This window comes from Anastrepha obliqua, chromosome 4 (genome assembly GCF_027943255.1).
Source record: "Anastrepha obliqua isolate idAnaObli1 chromosome 4, idAnaObli1_1.0, whole genome shotgun sequence".
NCBI lineage: Eukaryota > Metazoa > Arthropoda > Insecta > Diptera > Tephritidae > Anastrepha > Anastrepha obliqua.
The window spans coordinates 115,173,277-115,188,146 of record NC_072895.1 but is presented as its reverse complement, the minus strand read 5'-3'; the positions used below and the strand labels follow the sequence as shown (position 1 = coordinate 115,188,146).

Below are 14,870 nucleotides of genomic sequence, written 5' to 3'. Positions count from 1 at the left end.
ACAGTTATGTACAGGGTTGGCCATATTAAACTGACCCATTGAGTAACCCTATAACTTTTTACTGTAATTTCAGATCAGCTAATGACATACCGCGTTGGAAGCGTCAGTCGAAGGAGATTTATACCATGAAACAGTACACCCCAATATGCCCATATACGCACGGAGCACCCTAATGGTGCGTTCAATTTATATTTGAAAACCCAATTCATAGCTCGTGAGATGAGTAAGTTGAGTAACTTCTTTATATACATATACTTGAATATTTATAAGTATACCGGCAGTATGCATTAACGCTCTTGTGAAACGGGACACAAGTCTCGCAGATCCTATTAGTGTTATCACTAATAATAAATTGGTCCACCTCCACTCATTACTGTCTCAGTTTATTGAATATGCTTCCACTGGCATTTCGCAAATATTTGCCGATTTATATACTATGAGTAAGTTATATTATACATTAAGGGAAAGCCTTCTGAATAGGACAATATTTTTCTTTTGTGTTTCAGATGAAAACTACGACCGCAATCTTACACGCTGTTTTACTAGCGCGCAACGAGAAGCTGTGCGAGATCCTTCATATGTCCGCCATTTTGATTTTTTATTTATGTTAAAAAATTGTTTATTACTCTTCAATCATACCTTCAAATAAATGCAAAAGATTATTCCTGTGTGTCACTTTTTTCGCCTCAAAAAAAAAATTGAGAAAAAACACCTTGTTTTGAAGCTACTGATACTACTGCTACTACTGACCAAAATGTTGGTCTGCACTCAAGTCTGCAGAAAATTTAATCGATTAAATTTTTCTGCTCGTTGTTGCTACATGTGGGCATGTGTATAGGGCTCAATGTATACCAAAGCTCATACTTGAGTGAACTTAAACGCGAAAGGTTGTGTGCGCAATGGCTATAATTGATAATCAAGTTTGGCGCGATTTCATTGAAGCCTTTAGGGGCGAAAAAATATTATGGGAAGTAAAAAACGAGAATTACAAAAACAAAGTGAAGCGTGAGCAAAATTGGCAGAAGCTGTTGGAAAATTATAAGGAAATTGATTCGCAAGCCACAGTTGACATCGTCAAAAAACGAATTAATGACATGCGGAATTGCTACAGGAGAGAATTATCGAAAATAAAAAAATCGGAAAGGTCTGGTGCTGGTGTAGAGGACATCTACGAGCCAACTCTTTGGTATTTTTACGAATTACATTTTCTTCGAGACCAGGAACTTCAAGCAAGTGGACGCAGTACGTTAGACGAAAACGAAAATGAAAGCGATGTGAGTAATATTTAGTACCATATGTATTTTATTAACGGTATTCATATTTTATTAACGGTATATATATACACGTATATATACGTGTATGTAGAATATTGTATTAATTTTTATACAATGTCATTTTGCCACGGAACTGATCCAACTGTGTTGAAATACTCTTTGTATTTATTGCGAACGGATTTCGCTGCGTTTGTAGAATTTCCTGCTTGAAGCGGTCTTAGGTTTGAAAGCCCACAATTATTAAGTGTTTCACTTGACCTCCCGTTTTCTGCATTGACGCTATCATTTGTATATTGTGCTCCATTCGTTTTCAGTTTTTGGAAGCTGAAATAAGAATACATCTAATTTTAGTTTCATGTTTATTTACAGGCTGATTCTCAGAGTAATAGGAAGCGAAAGGGGTCTGAAAAAAAATTCGGAGTTTCTTCAAAAGGCCATACAGCATCTGGATGAAACTAAAAATAGACGAACGCCACGAGATGATGCTGACGTATTTGCTGAATCTTGGGCAATTTTATTCACGAAATTAACTCCGTTAAAATAAATATTACGCAAAGACTTCCAAGGCCCTACACAATATCTCGCGCGTCGACTCCATATACGTCATCATCGTCTATTTCAGATCCTTTTCCTACAGTTCTGACACAAGTACCACAAGCATTTCTATCAAAAAACACTATGCCAAGAAATGAATGTTCACAGCCAGTGTTCGTGGAATCGCAACAGTACATTGAACCAAACAGCTCCGAAAATTCTGTTTCAGCACAGTCTTTTACCGAGTTGTTTACAGACACCCAATATCAGTGAGCTCAAAGCTGGGCCGTAATAATAATTTCACTTCAAAAAAGTGAAATTACGATTATGGTAATCGTAATCGCAGGTGTAATCGCTTACACGCATTAAGGAGCTCTGAGTGAGCTCAAGTTTAACTTTTTGAATTAAATTTTTCTTTTTTTTATGAATTATAATATTGAACTTTTTTTTAATAAATTACCTAAATATAATCTTTCAATGTCTTAATTGTAACTTCACAAGTTTCAATTACAATCCGACTTAGGCTATGTGGGGATATTGCTGTCAAAAATTTTAAGTCCTCGAAGCTTTTACCTGATGACAGAAATCTTAGAGTAGCTGAAAGCCGTTCATGGGGCGTAATCGCGTCTCTCATGAAGGTGTCCTTCTTTTTTATTAAAGGCTCTACCATTTTTAGAAGTTCTTGATAATTTTCATTATTCATCTGTACAAAATTTTTAAATTTTTTTTCAGATTTTGTTTCAAGTTCTTTAAGGAGTGGAACGGGTCAATATTTTGCTCGCTCTGTATAAAAATGTTCACTCCAAAAGCGTTGTTTACGTTTTTTCGCTCTTATTGTGCTCGTGTATAGCTAGCTTTAACTTTGATGAATAGCGGGACACAAATCTAGCGACGAACAGATGCGCTAGCACACAAATGTTAAATGTCACTGTGTTGCGCTGTTAATAAACTGAGGGTTCGTTCGTAATAAAGTGGTGCACAAGTCGACATATATGTGCTTTCCAGTCATTTGGTAAATTCACACAACAATGCAGTGTTTTGTTCTCAACTAACAGTAACAGGCAATAGCAGCTAGAGAGAAAACCAAATCAGGCTTTTGTATGACTTGTTTCTCTCTCAGCATTATCACAACACACATATTTCGGCAAGATAGCAAGAAAAGCAATGACACTGAAAGGCAATGAAAAACAATTCAATTCAAACAAGTGAATTGTGTCAAATGTGGATTATTTACTTACATGAATTCCTGATATTTTAAAATCAAATAGGCAGTTAATGTTTGGTATGATGGTTTTGTAGAATAAAAATTAAATTCTGATTAATATTTGAATGTAACTTACACTTTGCCTGCAAATATTCTTCTGCGCACTTTATTGGATTTTAAATTTACTAAAAGCTGTCTTATTTCATAACTTCAATAGCTTTAAAAATTATTCATCGAAAGTTTACCGTTATTTATTAACCCATTAGAAGTCACCGTACTCATTTAAGTACAGCTATATTTCTTGTCATAAATTCCATAACTCGTTAGGTGTGCGTGGGGTACTTTATTATTTTACTTTATTGTAAGACCCTTTAAGTGTATTCATAAATAATAAGTTGGTAGTGCGACATTTTTCATTAAAAAGTGCCAGTTGAAGTTGTGTTTTGGAAACGTCATTGAGGTTAGTAAATAATTTTAGAATTTTTCAAGTAATTAGTGCTTTTAAGTGTAGTATTTTGATTTATTTTGATGCATTAGATGTAAAAGAAAGATTTTAAAAACTGTTTAATAAATTACATATTACTAAAATAAAACTAGAATCTTGTAAATGTGACTGTACTCAGTTGAGTACACTGACAACATACATAACCTAAAATTACTGTTTTTTTTCAGTTACTTTGCAATGAAGAAACAGCGATTTACAGCTCAAACTAGTTACCGTGGGCTTCAGGAAGCTATCGAAGCATTGTTACAGGATAGCGAAGATGACGAATGTACCTTGGCTATCATACCGCCTGATCCAAGTGCATTGACTGATGAAGAGGAGGGTGCTGACGAGGATATGGCGGCATGTACCGTACCGCAAGACGTACCTGGTACTATTGAGGTAAGTCGAGAGGATAATGGTAGCGAGGATTCTATGCACAGTGACAGTGATGATGAACCACTTGCGTCAAAAAAAAGACGACTTGATGCTACCCGCCAATCTTCTTCGATTTTGAACCCAATCTGGCGCAAATGTACCCCTTCATATTCTTTGACTTTACAGAGTTCAACAGAAGTCTCTGATAAGAAAAGTGCTATTAGGGAAGAACTAGAGGGCCTCAACCCTGTACAAATATTTGAAAAGATGATGGACAATGATATTATCGATATGATCATTTCTAATAGCAAACTATACGCTAACCAAAACAATAGACACGAGTTTCAACTAGATTTCACTGATGTTAAAAAGTTTTTTGGGATTTTGATATTATCTGGCTACCACAAGCTACCTCGAGAACCAATGTACTGGTCATTAGATGAAGACATAGGTGTAGAATTAGTCAGCAAAGCCATTTCAAGGCGTAGGTTTCGTGATATAAAAAGAAACCTTCATCTTGTAGATAACGACGCAGCAGCTACATCAAACGACAAAATGTTCAAAATAAGACCTTTGGTAGATAAACTTATGCAGAAGTTCTTGCAGTGGGGAGTGTTTCATGATCGTATCTCTATCGATGAATCAATGGTGAAATATTATGGCCACCATCCCGCCAAACAGTTTATTCGTGGGAAACCAGTTCGTTTTGGATACAAAAATTGGGTAGCAGCTAGCTCGACCGGATATTGTTACTCATTTGATTTTTACTGTGGAAAATCGCAATCGCCAACTTCTGATCCTTTGGGTTCTCGCGTAGTCAAAACTTTGTTAGAGAAACTGAACTGTACCTCAGCTAATCATGAAGTTTTCTTTGACAACTTTTTTACGAGCTACGACCTTTTACTAGAATTGAGAAGCTTAGGCTACCGTGCTACAGGAACTGTACGAGAAAATAGGACGAAAAAATGTCCCTTGAAAAGCACAAAGGAAATGAAAAAGTTAGATCGTGCTACTTACGACTACAGATTTGACAAGAAAGGTGAAATATTACTGGTAAGATGGAAAGATAATAGTGTGTGTACCATGGCAACTAACTACGATACCATCGAACCTCTCGGAACTGTCAAACGCTGGTGTCCAATCAAAAAGGATAAGATAGACGTAGCCGTACCACGTTTGTTCCAAACTTATAATAAAAATATGGGAGGTGTTGATGAACTTGACCAGTCTGTCTCATTATATACATAGAATTGCTGTCCACGGAAAAAAGTGCTGGTGGATGTTATTTACATATATGATAGATATGGCTGTTTCTAATGCCTGGCGTTTACATGTAATGTGTAATGATAATCCTATGGATCAGCTCATGTTCCGACGTCACATTGCACGATTTTATTTACGCCAAGGTGAACAAAAAAAATCAGGGCAAGCTGCATCAATTGTCGAAGGGCTGCCTCAAGATGGAGTTGGACATTATCCCCGCAAAATTGAAAAACAGCTGCGGTGTGTAGTTTGCAGTTCAAGAGTGCGTTGGCAATGTAAGAAGTGCCTGAAAACACTGTGTGTTGAAAAAGCGTGTTTCGAAAATTTTCATACTTAGGCGGTCAGTGTACTCAATTAAGTACACCCCCATATTTTCGTGAAAAACAAAATTTTCCATAATTTTTTCGATTTATGTTTTCCTCTGTACTTACTATAATATGAAAATAAACAACATTTAAAAAAAATATTTTTAGTTTTCAGTTGACTTCTAATGGGTTAATATTCTCCCCTTAATACGCAAAAGTGCGCGGGGAGCGAAGAAATGTGTATGTTTGCAATTTTCATACATCTCGAAGGTGTGCTAATACACACTACGTACACAGTGTTGCCAGTCTATTACAATTGTAATAGATCTATTACATTTGTTCTCAGTTTATTTCGCTATTACACTTCATATGAAATCTATTACGATTTCCAATTCTAAGAGGAAACAGGAAAAAAATTGTTCATGTTTTGGGAAACCTTCTTTATCCATCGCTGCTTATGTAAGTCCCATTGTTAACGAGAGAGGGCGAGCAGCAGCCATAAAAGTAAACATGATGTATACTAAAAGGACATATGTCTGGAGATATTTTTGTTTCATTCGCCCATTTGACAATAATTTCTCCGCTACTGCATTTTGAATATGTATAACAACACAATACAACACGTTGTAACTTGCAACGTGCGCATTGGCCATAAAGGCTTAAAATATTAAACCCACTAATGTTGGAAGAATATATGTTAATTAGTGATATCCTGTGTTACTGACTGTGTTATGACGTTTATTTGACTCTGCCTTTCTGAATGAGCTTTACTGCTTTGTTAGAAATTTATTCAGTTCGAGAATTGTCACTGTGATGAGCATGTCAGTGTGATAGTGAGTGTTTTGTTTTCGTTTTAGTCAATTAAATCCTGTTGATACATCAGTATGGAAAGGTGAGTGTTTCTGAACATTTTCTCATGTGAAATAATTGCGGATTATTTTTTCAATGGACCATGAACAAGAATTAAATATAAAAGAATATCTACATGTATGTCCGTATTTTGTCTTGCAGATTTATTATTAAACGAAAATTAGAGTTCTTTTAGGTGTTTGGCCGAGCTCCTTTTCCTATTTGTGGTGTGCGTCTTGATGTTGTTAGATAGATATTTTTTATGAGGAGCTTTCTTGTCTTCACAAACAGTGTCACATGCAATGTGTGACTTGTTGCTTTGTAATAAGCAAGTCATTTGTGCACCACTTTAGTTCGTAAACATCGTTGCCGAATAACATAGTCACAAATGTATACAATGTGTTAACAGTGGAAAATGTTGAGTGCACCTTTAGTGTCTTAAATGTTGTGCTAAACTTATGTATGTTGAAAAACGACTATTATTGAGTTTAAAAAATCATAATCTAATAAACATTACTTAATTAAGTAAACTGCAAAAAAAAAAAATTAAAACAATTTTAACAAAACAACAAACACTATCAATAGTACTCTGATTAAAACTAATTCAAATCAAAAACAATAAAAGAGTAAAACAAAAAATATGTTGCTTAATGAATCTTCAAGGTGAAATTTAAAACATGTTGCAGAGGAACTGAAACTAGTATTACTAATAAACAATTTAAGATTTTGAACAATAATAAACCGTTTACTAAAATTGCGAATAAAAAGAAAAAATAAACCCACAAAAATCGAGAAAAAAACAAAAATCAAAAAACAAGAACACTAAATAATCTGCAAATAATACAAAAAAAAAAGAAAAAATAAAAATGGCACTATCATTAGCAGAGGCGTTAAGAGAGGGGCGCAGTATACCATATTTTTATGGCCAAAGTGAGTACACAACCACCCATTTTTTAAGAGATGTGTCAACAACTCTGTCGCTAGTGAGCGAAGAAGGAAAACGCACAATTTCAAAAGTTTTATGCAACAAGTCGAAAGGCCGGGCAATGCATGTTACACAACAACTTAATGATCCAATTTTTGATGACATTCTACACATATTAAAGGAGGAATTTGGCGTAAAAACAACAGAAAAAATATTTTATTTCTTTTTACATGTAATCCTTCCACACGATCCTTAAACGCTCAACAAAAAGGCAATTTTTCTTTACTAACTCTTTTAACGTATATAAAAAGAGGTTCATTAAGAATTTTTGTCAAAGCTTTATGGGCATTCTGTGGCAACCTTGATAAATTAAAAAGCTCTACAGTTTCACCATGAGGTGAACAGTTAGTAGTTGAGAATTTGAAAAAGATGGACGACGAAAAAGTGTATGTTTACATATTTCATTTAATTTGTGAATGAACGCGCAACACACGAATAACTTCAGTATTATTTTAATTTTTTTAGCGATAGACCAGAGTTGTTTTGCAAGAGTTGTAGACGGTATTGGCGGAAGGACTTAACGCTTTGCGTGGACCAACCAGAACAAGTACAAAAGAGAAGGAGGTAATGTAATTACGCATATTATGGCGGACATTCGTCAATGCAAGTCAAAACCGCCATCTAAAATGTAACTATTACATTTACAGACTTTAGGTGTCTGTAAAAGCCAGCAAGGCGGGCTAAAAGCAGCCAAAGTATAATTGGCATGGCAGCGGATATATGGTGCCTCCGCCCTATAGAAGATCCGGAGCGGAAACAAAGGCTTTCCGCCCGACCGAAGTCAAAGCGGAAAGTAAAACTTGACAACGAGCATTGTTTAGGCCGCACCCTAATATTAAATATAAATTTTTAGCCACCCTAATGGTAACTGCGCCTTCCGTTCCGACTGTTGCTAACCACCGTTTCCAGTCGCTGCAACGTGAAGGCCGTTAACCCTGGCATTTCCCCGCCGAACAGTTAAAACGTTTACCGTGTTAAACGTTGTTCGGCGAGGTTACTTTCATTTTAACTTTACCTATAACTTTCACTTGGATTATACAATCAGGAGCCACCAGACGTGTCAGCCAACAGGTAATGTGTCATAAACTAATAATTATATCTAATATAATAATACATATATGTACAATAATACGTATCGCATATATGTATATTTCTATGCACATCTATGCATATATATATTACCAATAAACTTTAAAAGAATATATACTGACACGCTGTGTTTTCTGTTTTTTATATAAAATATTTCATCGGAGCGACCGTGGAGGCCCACATCTAAAACCGCCCATTGCGTCGCACCCGATCGAATATACATGGTCCTTCGAGCCGGATTTTGAAATAAAGGATCCACTTTAAACAGATCCCCAGCAAGCAAGCAAATCACCAGCAAACAACAAATCAAAATTCAACAAACAAAAACACGAAGACAACATGTCCAATCCGACAACAAGCCAACAAGCAAATCTACCCACACCGACAAACAGGACGGCCGGCGGACAAGCCTATTACAAGAAAACTCGAGCTCTTGTGGAATTTTCAGGACAACCAAGTGGCGACGAGACTGCCTATTCTCGAGAATGGTTTACAAGTGGCAATAGAAAACCAAAACTTATTATTAAATTTGCAGAGAACACCTCTCTGGAATCGTTAAGAAGTTATGTTTTCGAAGTCTTAACCAAAGGGACATTGACCAAAGACCTCGCCATGTGGTATGTCTATGCGGAACTCAGCCGAATCTCCGAACCTATAACAGAGCCATGGACATCATTTGGTGTTGAAATTGCAAATTTGGAAAGAGGTGCTAATCCATTTAGCCCAGTAGAAGTTGTTCTTGTGAATACTGCATTGTCAATTCCACCTTCAACAAATTCTTGTGATGAATATATTTATTGGATGCTGGTATGTATCTTATCAATGTACCGGCTTTGTCGAACAACATACAGTGAATATAAAGCCAAGTTATCAAATGCACTTGCAGGCCAGAGTGAAATTATTCGGCCACAGAATTGTGATAGCTATGAAACTTTATCAACAAGATACGGAACGTGGAAGGATGACGCTAATTATCGAAAACTAATTGCATCTGTGGACATGTTTTATGCTAAATTTCCTGGACGGGAATATAGCTTGGTTAGATTTGGGACAGTGAGCTCTCGATATAAAGACTGCGCAGCATTATCAGCACTTTTCAATTTAAAAAAGACAATGGGCATGGAAAAGGAAAATGAGGTCTCTTACTGGATAGGATGTGAGGTAATCGCCGATGAATTTATCAGGGTAACAAAGCCCGATCAGGAAGTCGAACAGGCCGATTCTTATTTCCCATACCTCATTGACTTTGGATTTACTGTAAGATCTCCCTACTCTTCCATAGTGAATCCGAATCTATATTTCTTCGCCAGCACGGCTGCCTTTCTTATGGGAAGCTCTCGGTCTAAAAATGCCGTCTATCACGAAATAAATTCGGCGAGTTCAGTACTAATGAACAGTGTACTTGTAGGCTACGCCTTTGCAAAAAGGGCTAACAACGAGATGCAGTTTTATTCATCTCAACGTGATATGGATTTTCATTTAAAAGAAAAAGGAATGAAGGATGAACTTGCGGTTGGAAAAGAGAGTGAAAGAGTCGCTGATATTCAAGAACCCTTAACAAGAGACTCAGAAGCTTGGTTTTCTTATATGGATCAGATAAATTGGGATTATACAGAAGGGATGAAGAAGTTCTGTCTAAACGCAATACGCAATCTATCAAATGTCCGAGAAACATCACTTGGATTATACAATCAGGAGCCACCAGACGTGTCAGCCAACAGGTAATGTGTCATAAACTAATAATTATATCTAATATAATAATACATATATGTACAATAATACGTATCGCATATATGTATATTTCTATGCACATCTATGCATATATCTATGCATATATATATTACCAATCAACTTTAAAAGAATATATACTGACACGCTGTGTTTTCTGTTTTTTATATAAAATATTTCATCGGAGCGACCGTGGAGGCCCACATCTAAAACCGCCCATTGCGTCGCACCCGATCGAATATACAAGCATAAACTATCGTATAAATTGTTTGAGCGATATTTTACGAGACATCGGCCACTACCACCTACCAAGAAAATAATGGACTTCTCTTTCCCCAAACTAATATGAAGTTTTCACCTTCGAGCTCTATTTGTTCGTTTTTCAGTGAGTTGAATAATTCTTCTCACCCAAAAGATGGAATTAACTCGTGAAAATTTTCGTCAGATGATTTATTACAATTTTCGACATGATCAACATCAGTTCAATTTTACTTCAATAAAAAAAAAACAAGAAGATTTGGTTGATTTCACTAGCTAATCAAAGGCAATATAAAAGTTTTCGATCTGGAGTGGAGATTGAAGAACAACAATTTAGTTTTTATTTAAGGTAGGTAATAAAATTTAGTTTTTATTTTTTATTTCCGATGACTTTGGAAGGATGTGTGTTTCCCCGAACCAACTCATCTTTTTTTAAGGACTCCACTTTGACGTCAAAAATTTTAAACAAATTAAAATAAAATTAACTTTAAAAATTTTTTTTATTATATATACTTCAAAACACCAATAAAAACATGTAAAAACTTTAAAACGATCTCATTTTATTTTCTTTTTAAAAAATATTCATGAAAAAACGTCAAAATTTCGGTCGTTACACCGGACTACTACCTTAATAAATACTACTTTGATGTTTAGTACAGTTTATTAATTTATTTTAGCTTAAAGTTAAGTTCAAATAAAACGAAGTTATTAGTCCATATTTCCATATTTTCAAGCAACACGTTCAGCTTGAAATAACTCCAGTAAGTACTGGCGGCGGTGGCCAATCGTTTAAGCCCCCGAAAAAATAACAGAGACGCAATATTGCTGTAATTATTGAGTGCGGCGAACAAATCCATGCAACTAGAATCGCCGGAAGAGGAAGGAAATGAAGACAATTTTAAAACTGTTTGGAATGGAATATTTAGGAAGGGAGTGGTAGATTATAGATAACCGTTTGAAGAACCAACCTTTTAGTGACGCGATTGTGGTAATAGCCTTAGTTTTTAATGTATAAGTTAACACCAGCTAACGCGCATCCGGCCAAAACTCTATTACCACTAACTAATAGTGCTGAGGGCGGTTCTACGGATTTGCGCGAGTTAAGCACGTTGACACATACATTACACAGATACACAACATACATACACTGCAAACATAAGCGCCCTTTACACGATCACACTGTGTGACAAACATTTGCGGTGTGTTGAGAAGTGTGAGCGTGTAAACATAAGAAATTCGTGTGTGTCACACATGTGTGATTGTTTTCTAAAATTTTAGAAAACATGATGGTGTGACACACATGTGTGATAGTGTAAACGCTTGCATCATGCACGTAGTGTATTTTTCAGTCGATAAGCAAAAATTGGAGAGTAATGGCATCGCATGGCATCGCAACAAAGAAATTTGGAAGGAGTTCTTCGAAGTATATCGAAGCTATCCAGAAATCTGGAAAATTAAAAGCGAAGAATACAAAAATAAAATAAAAAGGAATGCTGCCTATGAAACACTTCTAGAAAAATATAAGGAGATAGATCCAAAAGCAACTGTGGAAAGTTTAAAATATAAAATAAACTCAATTCGCTCATGTTATCGACGCGAACTAAAAAAATTAAAGCGAAGTGAGAAATCTGGAGCAGGAGTTGATGACGTATATGTGTCATCTTTGTGGTACTTTGATGATCTATCATTTTTGGAAGAACAAGAAACACAGATGACTGGTTTGTCAACAATAGAAAATGAAGAACATGAGGACACTACTTTCGAAGACGTAAGTAAAAAGAACAGGACATTTTTATTTATTTATGCATATATTTTTATTTATAAAAAGAAATTTGAAATTACATTGATCCGACACCATTAAAGTATTCACAAAATGAGTTTCGAATTTCCTTGGCGTTGGTAGTACTATTCCGATTTTTGGTTTTTTCTATTTGCATCAAAGCAGGTTCCGACTTTTCACATATATCATTTATCATTCGAAGATAAGATTCAGTACTTTTTGTGCTTAAAAAGTTATGTAAATAGCAAATTGCTAAAACAATTTTTGATGCCTTTTCGGGAGATAAATCAGCAGTATTCTGAATCTGGAAGATATAATTCCGAACGCGTTTTCAACCACCCTACTTGCCCGTGACAGACGATAGTTATATTGTTGTTGATGCCGAGTTAGACCACTTTGGCTATAGGGTTTTATAAAATGTTCATTTTGTGCAAAAGCGTCATCTGCTACAAAAACAAACGGCAGCTCTTTTTCAAAACCAGGCGGCTTTGTTGGGGGAGGTATTTTCAATTTTCCGTCATTATACATAGCCGAAAATGTCGTATTTCCCAAAACACCACCATCAGACACTCTTCCGTTTGCTCCAGCTTCAACCATTATAAATTGATATTTTGCATTGACTATGGCCATCAAAACAATACTGTAAGTCTTCTTATAGTTGAAATAGTATGCTCCAGAGTGCGGTGGTTTCGTAATTCGGGAAATTCCACAGTTCATAAAATTCAGAAGCTATCGTTTTCCATTCTTCTTCACTTTTCGGTAACTGAAAAGATAATAGTTTTTATTTTTATTTATTATTTTTAGAATGCACCTGGCGCAAAAAAAGCCAAAACAGAATTTGGTAAAAAAGAAAAACAAGAGTTGCTTAAGAAAGCAGTCAAAGCTTTAGAAGCTTCGACGCGGCCCAATGACGATGCGAGTACCTTCAGTTCGACTTGGGAAGTCCTCTTCAGGAAACTTGACCCTACTCAACAATTATTTGCGAATAAAACCATTATGGAGGTGTTGTACCAAGGAGCTTTGGGTCAGTTGAACGAAAACTCCCATCAATTGTTCAACGTGCCAAACACAAGATGTTCATCAAGACCTCTTTATTATAGCGACAACTCGTCCACATGTTTTGTTGCAAGCACAGTGTAAAATCGTCCGGAATACATAATTTCTCCCCCATTTTCGAGTCCAACGCAATTGATATCTACTCCTGCATCTCAAGTTCAGTACACCAGATTTCATAGCACAGTTCAGCCAAAGCAATATCAACAAATTTCCAGCATCAATATACAACCACAGGAAACCATAAATAATCAACAATACGGAAACAACACAGAATATCGGACATTTTCGGACTTGCTAAACGACTCTGAATATTCTTAAGCAAACTTTTATTTTTATTTTTTAATGATTTCAAGAAATATTTTATTTTTGTTATGTCAATTTTCATGCAATATACTTACTGAAATAAAATCTTTAAGAACTTTAATCAACGCTTCACATGTCTCAATAATTATGTTGCTTAAACTTGCAGTTGAAATATACGACTGGAATTTCAAACTTTCAAAGCTCTCTCCAGTTGCCAAATACCTCAATGTTACAGAGAGACGTTCATCATGCGAAATTGCGTCTCGCATAAGAGTGTTTTGTTTTTCTATATAAGGTGTTACTTTTTCCAAAAGTTCCTTATATACAGAAGGATCCATTCGGAGAAAATTTTTGTAGCCCGCCGGGCTGGACTGTTCAAGTTCCTTTAAGGGGTTAGGTGGGTTACAGAGGTTCAAAAAAAGGGTATTTTTACTATTTTTTTTTAATATATACAATCATATATTTTATTTAAACAATTCAGCATATCAAAGATACATATTTAAACAGTATTTTGTGAAATTTTTATTTAAAAATTCCGAAAACTCAGCCGTTGGTACCTCATCTCCCTTAACGTCTCACAAAAAAATGCTCTTGCCGTGGACAGCATAACTCATTATTGGTTCATTTAAAATCAAAAAACCAAAAATATTTCGTTAGTACATGGATAAATCTCGTTACTGGACGAAGGAAAAAAAAATAAAATTTAATTTGAATTTTTGACAGACTTTGAACAAAAAAACACATTTTTTGGTCAAATTTTCGTCATGTGTTGGCTCGAAAAAATTAGTTGTAATAAAAATAAAAAAAAATCCTTCGTTCAATAACTTGATAATGTTATTCCAAAGATGTGTGCAAAATTTGAACAAAATCGCTTCATAACTTTTCGAGAAATCGTGTCCACCGACTTAAAAAATCGAGTTTTGAGATAAACGCGTATACCTGCGAAACGCTGCACTGACATGGCCTGATGGGCGGAACTTCTGAAGGGTCTATCTCGTAGAATTTTACTCGGATCAATTTGAAATTTTTGGAGAATATTTTAAACATATTATACTATTTAATAAGACAAAAAAAAAGAAATCGATTTTTTGAAATTTTCAAACCCACCTAACCCCTTAATAAACTTATATGTGAAAAACTGGTCTTCTTGATCGCCATTCCTTTACCCAAGTTTTTCTCTGTCTTTTTTGCTTTTTTTTTGTTCTATTTCGTCTTCTTCTAAAATGTCAAATACAAGTGCTGCAACCAATGCGCGAGTTACACAATCAAATATACTTGTGCATGGGAATGCTGATAATGACGATATCAGCATAATCTTGCAGAAGTATTTAAAAAGGGATCAGGTTGCAAAAGCTTGAGCAACGTAAGCGTCGCCGTCGC

The 14,870-nt window shown here is 35.5% G+C and overlaps 1 protein-coding gene across 1 annotated transcript; it reads right to left on the bottom strand.

Annotated features, from left to right (window-relative positions):
* Positions 1 to 12,669: 12,669 nt before the first annotated feature.
* On the bottom strand, positions 12,670 to 13,861 carry LOC129243644 (uncharacterized). The gene is made up of 2 exons (XM_054880824.1): positions 13,586 to 13,861; positions 12,670 to 12,894 (listed from the first exon to the last, which is right to left on the bottom strand). Exons 1-2 carry the CDS (start codon positions 13,826 to 13,828, stop codon positions 12,784 to 12,786), a joined length of 354 nt encoding a protein of 117 aa, XP_054736799.1. The 5' UTR covers positions 13,829 to 13,861; the 3' UTR covers positions 12,670 to 12,783.
* Between the last annotated feature and the right edge of the window lie 1,009 nt (positions 13,862 to 14,870).